This window comes from Rhipicephalus sanguineus, chromosome 2 (genome assembly GCF_013339695.2).
Source record: "Rhipicephalus sanguineus isolate Rsan-2018 chromosome 2, BIME_Rsan_1.4, whole genome shotgun sequence".
Lineage (NCBI taxonomy): Eukaryota > Metazoa > Arthropoda > Arachnida > Ixodida > Ixodidae > Rhipicephalus > Rhipicephalus sanguineus.
The window spans coordinates 97,634,591-97,649,190 of NC_051177.1; the positions used below are offsets into that span (position 1 = coordinate 97,634,591).

Below are 14,600 nucleotides of genomic sequence, written 5' to 3' on the forward strand. Positions count from 1 at the left end.
GTCTAGCAGATTGGTGAAGATTCTTGTTGTGATGCCGTTTGATGACAGTAGGTTACACAGGCATCATGCCTGCTATCAGCTACGATCTTTTCTGAAGCTATTACCGCACCTTCGCGCAGCTCTGCAGAAACCCAGATTCATTGTTTAAGTGGCCTCTCCAGCCACAAGTAGTGTACTTCGAAGATACCTCGAAGCAGGTTTGTTTTTCTGTGAACAACATTCACAGAAAGCATCATCCTATGGTCATTACGGTGAAATGTATGTCACACACTAAATTTCTAGATTTATATGGCACTCTCGTACAATTTGCCATCTGCAATCAATGATGGTGAAATGGATGTAAGCTAAAAGTCAAAGTGCTCATATTGCGTCCTAGTTAGAGCTCAAAGTATAGTTGAGGCATCACTTTTGTTTCTCGTTTTTTTTAGGGTCGAAGCACCTTAAGGCCGAGGCTTGTCTGTCTGTTCGGCATCCGTGCTCATGGCACAGCATTGTGTAAAATCGAAACATCAGGTTTAACAATAGACTAATATCAATTATAATTGTGACAGAACAATATAAAACACCTGCAAGCACAAAGCCTTTATACTAGTTGGTGACTTCAACGTACACATTATAGACCTTAAGACCTGGCTTTGTCGTCGACTCTCACTGTCGGCTGTCACAGTACAGTAGAACCTCGTTGATACGTTCCCGCTTAGTACGATTGCCCGGCTCCTACGCTCGAAATCGCGAAAATTAAAAATAATCCAATGCAGCTGTGTGTAATACGTTTCCGGTTAATACGTTCCCGGAAAATACTATTATTCTGAAGCAATGTTCAGCACCGCAGAAAACTGCAGTTGTATGATACGTTTTGTACTCAGAAACTCTCATTCAGGTGTGCAAAAAGAGCCCTCTCGTGTACTTTGAAGCGCGAAGTGGCAGACAGCCGCCACGCGGCGACGGCGGCTTCTCCGCAGTGCCTTTCCCCCCTCCGCGCTTTCTCTGCTTGCTCCTCCAGTCAGCCACGGTTCGGTACAAGACCTACGGAAACGCACATGCCACCGCCGCATCGCCGCCATTGTGCCCAGTGAATATGGCCGATAATTTCCCCCACATTTTTCTCCCGGAGCGCGTTCGTTTTCAGGTTGCTCCGCCCGGCGCAATTCCAGTCGGCGTTCGTTTTTCTCTGCCTGGGCAATTCTGCCTACCAGCAGGTCGTCAAAAGCTGCCAGAAAAAATTTGTCCTGGAAGATATCTGAGAGGTTTCTGGTTATCAGACGCCAAAACGAGACGATGCGCGCTCTCCACCGTCTTTGTGAGGACTCGACAGATCGCAATGCGGGCGCTTGGGGACTTCACCTTCGGTTGCCATTACGCCAGGTGTTACCTTTTAAAGCTCGTTCCGCCGTGCGAGATGGTGTGATTACGAGTTGCGGCGAACATACCAGCGCATGTCTCAAGTTAAGACAGAACACGAACTGATAAGCACGAGTGCGCGACGTAGTATGCAATAGCCGCGAACAACTGTCACTTTCGGGAATGCTTATCACTTTAGTCGTGTTGTACCGCAATTGTTACTTGCACTGCGAAGAGTTGAGCTTGTTAAGCCTTCAGCGGGGCGGCAGGTTTCTTCACGGACGAAGTGAGTCGCGCGTGATCTTGCGAATGTACGTGATCGTATCCCAAATGTGTATGCTCGAGAATATCACTTTCGCTCTTCGGCAAACCTAGCCTCATACAGCATAGACCGCTTATAACGTAAGTCGCCGGAGTCGCGAATATCCGCACTATAAGCGGTACCGCACTATAACCAAAACAACATTTTTGAAAGGTTGCACGTGTACAAAACATGACCAACAGGCAGGCGCGCGATTCCGACTATCGCGGCATGCGACTGGGGCGTAAGTTTGCATCTGCTTACATTTGAAAATGTTGAACTGTTAGCGTCCGCGGACCTGCAGTACCGACATAACGAACGCGGAAAAAATGCGCCGTCACGGGAAGTCGCCGCGGTAACACACTGCGCGTCCGCGATGTCGAAAACGGTGGCGACCACAAACCACCACTCGAGTGTTTCACACGCACGCCCGCGTTTTCGTAAAAGATGCAAGTCACCCCTTCTAAATGCAACAATTGCAAAATGTTTCATTGACTCGGCACCAAACCGCAACTTCTGTAGTCCGCGGCCGCCGACATGGCAGCTGGCGCTCGTTAGGCCTAGCGTGCGCGTTGCAACTTGGCATGCCACCGCGAGAAGCTTGCCCTAGGCAACACGGAGTTCTGGAGTAGAAGAGATCGCACTCGCGAGCTAAACCGAGGGCATCACGCGTGAAACGAAGTTTCGGTTCGCGACCGGGAGAACAGCCGCGGCAACTATCCTGAAAAAGTCTTTCAAGCTTGTAAGTCCGCCTGTTGGTGGCAAAGGCGAAAGCTCAGTCGCGTCTCAAAGCATTGTTACTTGCGGGGGAATCGAGGTTGCACGCGCGATATCTGCGCTCTACCGAAGATGCAACGACGAAGCGCGCATGTCAAGCGGCCGAAGGGGGCAAAGGCTTCTTCGTCGGCCGCGCAACCGCTCCCCCTCCTCACACCACGCACCTGCGCCGGGCTGCTGTCCCCCACAGCCATCCCTTTTTTTTTTCTCCCCCCGCTCCTTGTTCGTTCGTTCCGCGTCCCCTCCTCCTTTGTAATGCCGTCGCCGCTCTCTCCCCCGCCGGCGCATCGCCGCTGAGAAGCACGCTCGCACCCTCGCATCTCTGACAATGTTCCGGCAGCCGCATTATAACCGGTCTTTCATCTCGGGGGTCTGCACAATAAGCGGTATGCGTATACATAGAGTTCTATGGGAGAGTAAACAGGAGTCAGAAAAAACCGCATTATAGCCGGTACTGCACTGTAAGCGGTTACGTTATAAGTGGTCTGAGCTGTATTTCCAAACGGCAATGCAGAAAGAACTGACACTCATGCGGCGCAAAGTTTCGTCTGCTCACACGGCGGTAGCGTTTCTTTACGTTTACGCTGGTTGTCCCAGAGTTCGATTTTGCAATATTTGGGTTGTCTCAGGATTTCAACACACGTGACCACTATGTTATTTCCGGTAAGGACCGGAACTAGCTGGCTGACCTCTGGCTGCCAGCGAGATGCCAGGAGATCGAAAATCGAAGAGTCCCTCCATGTTTTTTAAGAAATAAATGTTTTTTGCCCTTGCACCTCACTATGGGCTTGTGAGCCTCAATTTTTACTCGATTCGGAGCAGGGGCGTAGCCAGGGGGGGTTCAAACCTCCCCCCGAAATTTTTCAATTTTGCATGTGTATATACACACACACTTACAAACGCATGCACGAACATACATAAAGTATGGTTGCCCCCCCCCCCCCCCCCCGAAAAAAATTTCTGGCTACGCCCCTGATTCGGATCGTGCATTTTCCCGGATCGTACGTTTATTTTCGGCGTTTTTTTTTCGAAAATGTATCAACGAAGTTCTACTGTGTATAGAAAAATGTTGCTATAGTAGTTGAAACATGTGTGTGTATGTGAATAAAAAAAAAGTTTTCAGTAGACGAACATCAATCATAATTGTGACAGAACAATATAAAACACCTACAAGCACAAACCCTTTATACTAGTCGGCGACTTCTACGTAGACATTATGGACCTTAGGAGCTAGCTTTGTTGTCGACTCTTTATGTCACTTTATATAACTTTATTTCACTCAATTTACTTTATAATGGGGCAACGCTCGGGTAACGTACGGTTACTCACTCATACGATACCCTGAGCTTCGCTCACTCGTCATGATTCACTTCGTGGAGATGTGTGGATTTTTTTTTTTACTTGATGTTTGAACTAGTCATAAGTCCTTACTTAAAGGCTCCTAAATTTTTTACTACGGGAATATTAGTTGAATGGGCTTTTTATTGAGGTCCACGGCACCTCAATACAATTATCATGTCAAGAAATCTTTGTGAAGGATTTGCCCTTTTGATGTGTCCTCCTGATACATTTCAACCCTCTTGATAATCCCCGAATCTCTACTGATAACTCTTTTCAGAAACTCTAATTTAAAGGGGCAAACTAGTGTATTTAGTACCACATTCAGAAGTTCTTCACAAGTTACGTCACAACGTATCTTCTGTACATACAGTGGCACTCAATATGATTTGCGACACGTTGGCCATGGTTGAAGGGGCCCCAAGCTCACACTGTAACACCAGCAAATGTGAAATTGGTTTTGGAAATGCACTAGACTCTCAGTAAGCGGAAATTTCTGAAGCGGAACTGCTGCTTAAATGGAACAACCACCTCTAATATGATTGAAAAAAAGGGCAGGAGTCAGGGGAAGGTGGAAGCTTGGGATGAAAAGCTCATGAACAGGGTTTGTGTGCTGGAGCCGACGTTTCAACAAGCGGACTTGTCTTCACGGCTGCAGTTGCAGCCGTGAAGAAGACAAGTGCGCTTGTCGAAACGTCGGCTCCAGCACACAGACCCTGTTTACGAATTTTTCATCTAATATGATTGGTTTTGTACTTGGATTCTGCACCTCTGTTTATCTCGCAGCAAATGGAACTCCTCTTAAACGGAACACGTTTTCTTGCTCCCATCAGGTTCCTTAACAAGAGTCTACTGTACCATTAGTTGAGACAGTGTTTACGTCACTGATTGTTTTCTATGCCACCGTGCTGCCCGTGCTGCCATGGGCAGCATGTTGCAACTCACATTGGGTGTGACTGTACATACCATTGCCATACTGCTGCAGGTATCTGTGGCATCCATCAACTTGGGCATCTGCGAGGTGCTGGCTGGCCTACTGGGCGTGCTTAGTGCTGACCAAGGGCAGCAGGTGCTGGCTTTCTTTGGTGATCTCATCAGCACCGGCCAAGTGCGGTCGGGAGACACACGCATCGTAGTGAAGATCGCTCGTCTTCTGCTTCCCCGTGTATCCCCTAGTGGTGAGGAGAGCCATCAGCATTCCTTCCTTTTTAGTGTCTTTGTCATGGCACACTTGAAGGAAGCCTAAAAATATAGTCGAACCGAGACTTGTGGAACTCAAAGGGAATTGTGAAATAGCGCAATATATTGATAACTTGAATGACTAGATGTACTTGCTGAAGCTTATCTAAAAGCTTCACGTATCTCCAACAGTCTCTTGATAATGCAAAAGTGGTAACTTGCAGATTGACTTTTCAACCGCGGCAGTGGCAAAACTGTTGGGCGTCTGGTTCCAATGAAGGAGGTACCTAGTTCGATTCCGAGTGCCGGCTGTTGACCTACCAGTTTTTTCCAATGGGTACAAGTGGGCTTCAGGGTGGTGTTACAGCAGTACGAAGCTTTAGTCACTTGAAATGCTTCCAAATTGCTGGCATAGGACCGCTAGATTTGTTTCTCTGAGGCTATATAAAAGCTTATTACAGTGGAACCTCGTTAATGCGTACCTGCCGGGAACGCCGCATAACTACGCACTAAACGGTAGTACGCATTAACCACCACGTAAAAATTTGCATCTCTTTGCGTACGCCATCGCCGCCAGCAAAGAAATATATACAGTGCCACAGCAAATATTGCCTAAACTACCCACTGCAAAGCCTTTTCTTTGTTTTTGCCAAAGCGGAGAAAAGGTTCTGGCACTCTAGCACGACCGTCCGGTAGTGTTGATAGCGCACGGTGGCGACGCCAAGGAGCATTTCGGAACTATTACAGGGTCCGGTATACGCAGTGACCGACATAGCGACGGAACGGACAGTGTCGGCTATATGTGTGTGCGTCTGTACCGTGATCTGCTACTAAACGAAAACTGACACAGTTTCAGTGAAACGCGGTACGACTGCGTGGAGCCGATCGTCTCCTGGCTAGTTGCGTGCAGCGCGTGGCCTTCTCGGCTCACGCCGTCACTTCCGGGCGCTTGCTGCAATGCATGCGCGCATTTGTCGTGGGAATGTTCTTCGTACCCACTTCACTCCAGACCGTGCACAGATGCGGCGAGTAGCTTGTTCAGTTAACGCGGCGATGACGAACTTCCTGCAAGCGATGCGCACTCTGCGACGCTCTAGCGGTGCTGGCAGCGGACGGGAGCAGCGTTTTGGTGATCGCCCAATAAAAGCGTGCAGTATGGTTACAACAGCAGCTACGCTTGCTGTACGGTACGCGTGCGTTTAGTGTGATAGCATCAATGCAAAGGGGTTTCTCGTCACCCGCGACCAGCAACGCTCAACTCCGCAACAGCAAGCTGCTTTCGTTTCTACAAAGAGGCGCGCGCTTGAACACGGCCCCGCACAACGAGGCGGCAGCGATCGGCGGCAGCGCGTTCAGGTTGTCGCCTATTAAAAGTGTGCAGTAGGCTTAAAGTAGTGCTGCGTCGCACGCGTGCCCGAGCAGATATCTGAAGATACTTATTGTGATAAGGTTGTCGGCGATAAGTCACGCTAGCGCGTTCGTCGGCGGCCGCCACCTCACCTTCAGTTCTTTCCCGGTGCTTACTCGCAATAGCGTCGTCGCAATCGCGCGGAAGTCGGAATCAGCGATCGACCGATATACGCACTTCTCGAAGGCGGAAAACCTTTGGCGGCACATTGGGGGGTCGGGAAGTTCAGCGGCGCAGTAAAATTTTATGGCACAAAAAGTTATCGCGGTATGCAGGGTACGCACTAACCGGTAGGCGTAGGACGAAGCACTACGGCTTAAGTGGTCAGTGAATGCATTAGGCTCTATGAGACTCGGTCGGGGATTCATCGCAACTACGTTTTAACCGTTAGTATGCTTAAAGCGGGTACGTATTAATGGGGTTTGACTGTATTCATTTTTCATCCGTGGCCTCTTGGGGAACACACATACTACTGGACCAGGAGGCCTCATGCATTCTTGAAGCAGCATGGTGATCCTTTTTTTTTGTGCCGTGGGTGTGGCAGGGCTAGTCAAGCTGCAGATATTGCAGCTTTTATCCTGCGGTCCTCACCATAAGTGGTACATTTATGTTGCTACAAATCTACCAGTGTGGCGAAGTAAACTGAATCTCAAAAGTAATGAACAGCCTCATTTGGTATGCTTCACTGCACGGTGGTTAGTTCCCTTTACTAGTATTCTTTACCACATCTCGGGCTGCATTGCACTGGAGCTTACCGAAAAAAACATCGTTATGGAGTGTAAATAAAATCCTAGCCGCAATGCCATCCATATGTTCAGACTTGCACCTCGCTTATTTTTCCTACAGTATCTGCCAAAACGGTGCGTTTTTGTCGACATGAACTTTTTCAATGACACAAGTGTTCATAGGTTGTTTAGTAGAGGCACTCTTGCTGGAGTGTAGGACATTGCTCAATATATCAAACGTGGAAGTAAATGGTAGGGAGCTGGTATTTTCATAGATGGTGCTACACTTATGCACAGTGTAGCATAGCCATGGTGTGCACATTGCAGAAATAACATTTATTGAAAAGCGTAGCCCGTATTTAGCCGAGTGGCAGGAAGATAATGAGGAACATGCGCTAATACAGTTGAACCCCTCTATAAGAGACATGAATTGGGGAGCAGTTCTTGCCCCTATATGAGGTGTCTGTTATAAGGAGGGTACCATGTTCTCATTTCCTGATGGACCCCTATTTCGGTGTAGGCACACCGGTGTCTCTTATACCCAATTGTCTCTGACATCAGTGCCTCTTATAAAGGGTTTCAACTGTACATTGTGGCCCATTTATAACGAACCCACTTACAGTGAAATAGCGGTTATAACAAAGTGGTCTTGATTTCCCGTCCCAATTTTCGCATTTTCAATGCCTTCCACTTTTAACGAAGTAAAAAAATGCGACTCATCCAATATAGCGAAGTTTTTTTGTCGAGAACAACAAAAAAATCTAGCAGTGTGCGAATATTTGAAATTTCGAATATTTTTCGAATAGTGTTTGCTATTCGATTCGATTCGCACTGGAATTTTACTATTCGAACTTCCCAAAAACAAATACAGTCAACAACCGATTGAAAGTGACCCCTTCAGATTTTCAATATGCTTCACCTCATTACACTCTCGTATTGCGGCAAAGCTGCCTTTCAAATTCCGTTACGGTCGAACTTTGCCAGGACACAGTCAACGTTCGATTGGAAGTGGTCCCTAGATTTTCAATATGCTTCACCTCATCACACCCCGGTATTGCGGCAAAGCTGCCTTTCAAGCTCCGTTACGGTCGAACTTTGCCAAGACACAGGCAACGTCCGATTGGAAGTGGTCCCTAGAGTTTCAATATGCTTAACCTCATCACACCCCGGTATTGCGGCAAAGCTGTCTTTCACGCTCTGCTACGGTAGCAAATGTATTAACTCAAGAGAAACGCTGGTTCCAACATGGAGACAAAAGATGTGGCAGAGGTTGGGGCTCAATTAATGCTGTTTTAGACCTGAAATCTGGGCAGGAAGTCCGAGAAATCGGAAGCCGAAGCTTTTTAGCATCCAAAATTTCAGGTGTTTTATATATTGACGTCTACGAGGCAGATTTGGAACACTGGACTTGAAGGGAGCGCACCCTTGTCTGCCACATCAGTTGGGCTTCCACAGAAGTTGAAAGAGGAGGAGAGGCTGAGGAAATGGCATCTTTGCCTGTCACGTGTAAAGTGTTGTCGGCAACACTTTGGTTGCACCAAATCATGTACATAAATACAATTTGGCCTCTACATTGCCTCATTCTTGATAAGACAACTATGAAACACCATCCTACCAGTGTTTCATCAACCTAACGAAAAGAAACACTTTCAAGTTGCTATCTCATAAGAATATGCTAAGGAATCCTCTCTAACTTTTTTATTGCGATAGCATTATATGGACAGTCTCGGCTGGAAAATGTCCGTTCCTGTCGCCGTCATTCACCGTATATGTATAAGTATATATATATATAGAAAAGCTATAAAGAAAAATAATTCAGAAATTAATTCCAACGCGCGGAATCGAAACGGGCGACCTCTCGCTTTGCAGCCCGCCGCGTTAGACGTTAGGCCACGACAGCACTGTCTTTCAGCCTGCTGACGGCGAGCTATTTATATACATCATGTAATTCAGCATGCTTTCTTAGTGGCCACATAGATGGCGCGACGTGCGCACGTGTGGCGCGCTTTAAAAATCGTCGCCCCGCTCCTGCTAACGCCGTTGCTCTTCGCTCTACAGGGCGTGGTCGCTTTCGTGCGCTTATCTTTCTATCAAAGTGTTACACTAAGCTGCCCCAATGCAGGGAGGGAAGAATCTCGAGGAAAGAAGGGGCGGCCGGGGGGTGCTTCTCTTCGCTCGCTGCAGCGGCCGCGTTTGTGAAAGGAGCGCGCTGTTCAAACAGAAATAAGTAACAACTGTGACAATTAGTTCGCGCTCATCTTGTGTGTACCTGTTCGTTCGTTTCGTGCGTCCTGCTTTATGTTTGAGCAGTGCGCTTCAAGTGTCGAGCTGTGACGCATTAGTTCGCGCTCGTCCTGTGTGCGTTCTTTTCGTGCGTCCTTTGGGCTCGAGCGACACGCTGGCAATTTCGAGCTGCTTTCCGTTCTTCGCGTTGCATTACAATTTATTGCTATCACATTCATTGCTTCGCTGTGCGGCGAAACTGTGACATTTTTTTCTACAATTTCGCTTCGAAGTATTAAAAAAATATGCAATTCGAAAATATTCGATTCGATTCGCACTCACACTTCAATATTCGAATTCGCTTCGCACCCAAAATTTTGCTATTCGCACAGGTCTAAAAAAAACCATCAAACCACCTTTTGAGCTTTCGCGTGAATCGGCTAGGCAGAAAAACCGCCAATTCTTGGCTCCCGGCAGCCGCTTCGCCCCACTTGGCTCCCTGCGAAGCTTCCTTCACCGTACCACATGATCACCCGGTAGCCGTCTCACGAACGCTTCCCGTTCTTTTTTCCAGTGCCAGGCGGGCCGACTGCCGCGATCTTATCTCAATTCACAGCATACTCCTCTCTTCAGAGAGGAGGTCGTGGGGGCAGCTTCAGAAACTTTGTGGCCGCTTTAGACCGGTTCCGCTTGTGGCGCCTCATTTTGGTGAAAAAGCGAAGCAAGTTGGTGCGCTCCTAAATTGCTTTTCTTCCACGACACGGCGCCACCAACTCTAGGCCTGCCTAAGCCTGGTTGCGGTGGCGGCGCTCCACCAGCGGTTCCGTGCAAACCTGTCGCACACAAAACCGTTCTTTCTTTTATGGCGTTCAGTCAGTTCAGTCTTAGCAGCAGAAGCAGCCGTTCGCACATGTGCTGTGTCTCTGTTCACAGGTGAAAAGCGGATTATCGCAGCGCGCTTGAACTTGACCACTGTTGAGCAGCAGAAGCATTCGTTTGCTCGACTTGTCTCACTGGTGAAAAGCGGATTATCGCAGTGCGCTTGGACTTGCCGCCGTTGCAGCTAGGCGTGCCCATGCGCATAGGTGAACTTTACGACAATGTCGAGTCAAGCCATACCCGTAACGACTGCCTCATCGACGACCAAACGAAAAGTGCTCTCTCTAAAAGTGAAACGTGCCATTTTGGATGAAGTTCAGCAGAAAATTAAGAAGACCGACATTGCGCGGAAGTACAACATAGCACAGTCGACTTTGGCGACAGTCATAAAAAATGCAAGTAAAATTGATGCCATCTTGGACAACGATGTTGACAGTGGTGAACGGAAGCAGATCCGTGCTGCCACTTAAGGAGATGTCGAAGCAGCGCTCTTCAAATGGTTTGTAGACGCTCGTGCCAAGAACGTCCCGCTCAATGGGCCGATCCTGCTAGCGCAGTCCAAACGTCTGGGGTTTGCTCTCGGCCACGAGAACTTCAACCCAGGCAATGGATGGTTGTAGCGATTTAAAGACCACCATGGGATCACATGCAAGAGCATTGTCGGGGAAGCTGCATCCGTTGACGAAGACGGTCACCAGCGTTGGATGTTGAAGCACAGGAGCCGCATTCTTGAGACATACACTGAAAGAGATATATTTACAACGCTGATGAAACGGGTCCGTTCTTTCAGCTGTTGCCTGCAAAAACTCTCGCGGCGAAGACTGACTAGTGCGTGCGGGGGAAAAGCAGCAAAAATCAGACCTCACCGTTGGTGTGCGCGAACATGTACGGCTTCGACATGCGGCCGCTATTGGTCATCGGCAAGGCCAAGAATCCGCGGGGCTTCGCCAAGGTGCTGTCAATGCCTGTCGCGTACACACACAACACAAAGGCGTGGATGACGAGGGAGATATTCTGGAAGTGGCTGACAGACTTTGATAAGGAAATGTCCGCGAAGAAGCGCAAAGGGCTGGTCTTGCTGGACGATTGCAGTGCATGCCATGTTAACGCACATCTGAGCACTGTCGAGGTACTTTTTCTGCCTCTGAACACGACCGCCAAGATGCAGCCGATGGACCAGGGAGTGATAGCAAACTTCAAAGTGCATTATCGCCGCCGTGTCATCGAGCGTCTGCTCATTGACATCCGTTCAGCCGACAACGCTGCCGACCTGAAGGTGCCGCTAGTAAAGGTGGTATTTTTCGCAAGCGGAGCCTGGCGGGATGTGAAGTCTGAGACCATTCTTCACTGCTTCGAGAAAGCAGGTTTTTTGCGGGGAAGCAGCGCTGCCGAAGAAATAACAGCAGAAGCAGACATCGATGCCGCTGCAGCGGATGGTGCCGCTGCAGTGACGAGCTTAGGGCAGCTGTGGGAGGCCGTGGGCGATGCAAGCCTTGTCCCAAGCGGGTTGGATTATCTGGAGTTTGCCCTGGCGGATCAAGACCTCGTCGCAACGGAGAAGCTCGCCACCAATGAACTCGCCGCTAGCATCTCCCAAAAGGGAACGGCCGTAGATAGCAGTTCCTCGGACGGCGAAGGTGAGGACATTGGTGCGCCTCAGCCTGGGGCCTCCGGAGCAGCTCTCGCAGCTGTTGACACGTTGCGTATGTACTTGTGCTCCGAACCGGGCAGTTGCGATCTGATGGACTATGTTGAGCACCGTGTTCTGAAACGCGGGCTTGCGAAACGCGTGCAGGGACCCTTGATCGCTTTTTTCAGAAAGTGTAAATAAATTTTTTTTCTTGGTCTGCATAATGTTTGATTTTTTTTAGAGTCCAGATATAGCGAAAAAGCGGTTATAGCGAAGTAATTATCGCCAACTTCGTTATAACCGGTCTACACTGTAGTGATAGTGCGATGTGGTGCAGATAGGCCAGAGGAAGCGATAACGGATGTGCACACACAAAGGACATGTGAAGATGCAAAACACAGGGTTTTGAGGGGGTTCTTATAATTGTTTGATAGAACAGACAACACAATATTTCGGGGTTTAACTGAAGCAGTGTTATATGGCTTTTGACATTTGGAATCATTACACTGGTGTGCCAGATTTATAGACTGAGTTTTGACATCAAAATGCTGGATGAGTACTGGGATTTTATTTTCGCACCGTGCCATTTCTTTTTTCACGATCTTCAACTTACTTCAGTTACACGTTGTTGCCAGTTATGTTGTTGCCAGTTAAAGAGCCTTTGAAAGCTGCCACTTCAAGATAAGTTTCGTTATGCCGAACATATTGGCTAGGTCCATGTTTTCATCTATATCAGCAATGCAGCGTAGCAATAGTAGAGTTGTGTTTTCATTTTTTTTCTTTCAGACTGCCTGCAGTTGGTAGAGGCCATGCTGTCCTTGTACGAGGAGGGTGACATACTCCAGCCGAGGGATGCCCACTTCATCCTCGACTTCTTCCACGAGCTCATCATTGGACCGCGAACATTTTTAGAAGTTGTGTAAGTGAGAATTATCTCATTGTTTTTCAATGTAGCAGTAATATAATCTCATCAATTTGACTCTTGCCAATCAGGAACCTAGAATAGAAACTCGAATAGTTATGATGGAATGCAGTCCTTGCGAAGTGATATTGGACCTTGTACCATGTATTGCTATTGATTGCAACAATAGGATAGTCACCAAGCATCCTTGCTGGTACATCAGTCTCAGAGTGGAATCCATCTTTTCATTTTCCTGTGCTGCCCTCTGCCGTGTTGGTAGGGTTTTGGTAGGGGGCCGGGACAGCCGGTATTGTCAGAACGAAAGCCTTCAGGATGAAGGGATGTTGCGCGACCTTTTCACTAGGAGAAGGGCGCATGCCCTGTGGCATCGTGAAAGAGGCAGATTGAAGAGGTTGATGAGTGAACGTGTGTGCAATTCTGTCAGCCTTGTCACAGTGATCGAAACACGATCGCCGCGTCCTACTTCACGTGCGCTTCCCTCCCATTCAGACGTCCAGTGGTTGACCGTTTCCTGCGCTTGCTGCCCGAGCGGGCCTTGGGTGAGAGGGGTGAGGGCCAGGAAGGAGCCTCCCTGCACTTTCTGGGCAAGTTGGCCCAACTGCGGCTGCCTGCACTCCTGGAGAGCCTCCAGCGTCACTCACTCTTGTGTATAGGTACGCCCGACTCGACATTTCGAAATCTCTTGGTTGGAACTAGTGAATAACTCGAGGTATAAAAGGGAAAATTGACAACCACCAGCACAAAGCTACTAGGAAATCCATACAAGTTTCTCGGAAAGGAAAGCTTTTTAATAAGAACTTGTTGCTGGGAGAGTGCATAACATCTTGATTTTTGTGCTAAGAAAGACGAACACATCAGAGAAGACAGGAATGTGGAGAGAAGACAAGACAGGAAGCGCCTGTCCTTTCTTCTCTCATGTGTTCGTCTTTCTTAGCGCGAAAATCAAGAAAGCTTCTTAGTTGAAGAAAAATTTGTCCTGGTGCGGGGATTGAACCTGGGACCAATGTCTTTCTGGGGCAGTCGCTCTACCAGTTGTGCTAACCAAGATTCTAGCCTCTGGAATCGTGAGGGTGAATTAGTCAACAGCCTGAAGTACATGGATTTGTCTCAGGTTCAATGCTCATACCAGGCCGAATTTTTCTTCAACTAACAGGCTTTCCTTTCTTTGAAATACATTGGATTTTCTTGTATCTTCGCGCTACAAGCGGGTGGTTATCAAATTTCCCTTCACAGCCTTGTTGCCCCCTTGCGGGAATTCGCAGAGCTGATTTGCTGACTTGAACTACACAGCTGTTCTGGCAAAGTTCATCTATCTTGATAGAGAAAAGCTTCTGCACATTTGAGCTCAAAGAATCATGCAATGGTCATATCAAATGAAATTTATATCGCTGATATAGAAGAGGGAAGCGGGTTACTGTATGCAGAGGCAAGTTATACAGTCCATGCTTTCGTACGACAGATGCTGCTGCAGCAAGTTTTAGGATGGAATTTTTTAGATATTTCTTTATTATCTGTCGCATTGATCTGAGTGCTTTGGCTATCAGCTGTGTAGCACAAGATTTTACATTTGGTGCTTCTGGCAAGGCGGACTACATTTCACTGACGAGCAAAATTCAAAAGTTGGCCTTGTGTACTGAGATATCAATGCATGTATGTCAAGTTGGGCTGGTTGCTAAAGCTGCACAACTTCAGGTGAGTAGCGCATAAAAAATGGAGGCAAAAGAAAGATACGTAGACATTAACGATTGCCCTGTCTACATCTCTTTCTTTTGCCTTTGTTTTTATGCACTACTCATTGGAAGTCATGTAGTATCAGTGCATGTTGGTAAAAGTTAGTTCAAAATTAATTGTTGTGCACTCTGAGGCGTCCCTTCAGG

The 14,600-nt window shown here is 48.0% G+C and overlaps 1 protein-coding gene across 1 annotated transcript in view; it reads left to right on the forward strand.

The window, feature by feature from the left end:
• The window catches only part of LOC119383442 (testis-expressed protein 10 homolog), a 66,459-nt gene that overhangs the window by 17,517 nt on the left and 34,342 nt on the right, over positions 1-14,600 (forward strand). The window contains exons 7-9 of the mRNA XM_037651573.2: positions 4,743-4,935; positions 12,588-12,720; positions 13,213-13,376. Of these exons, the coding sequence (XP_037507501.1) occupies positions 4,743-4,935; positions 12,588-12,720; positions 13,213-13,376 (490 nt within the window). The remainder of the gene's footprint in view (positions 1-4,742; positions 4,936-12,587; positions 12,721-13,212; positions 13,377-14,600) is intronic.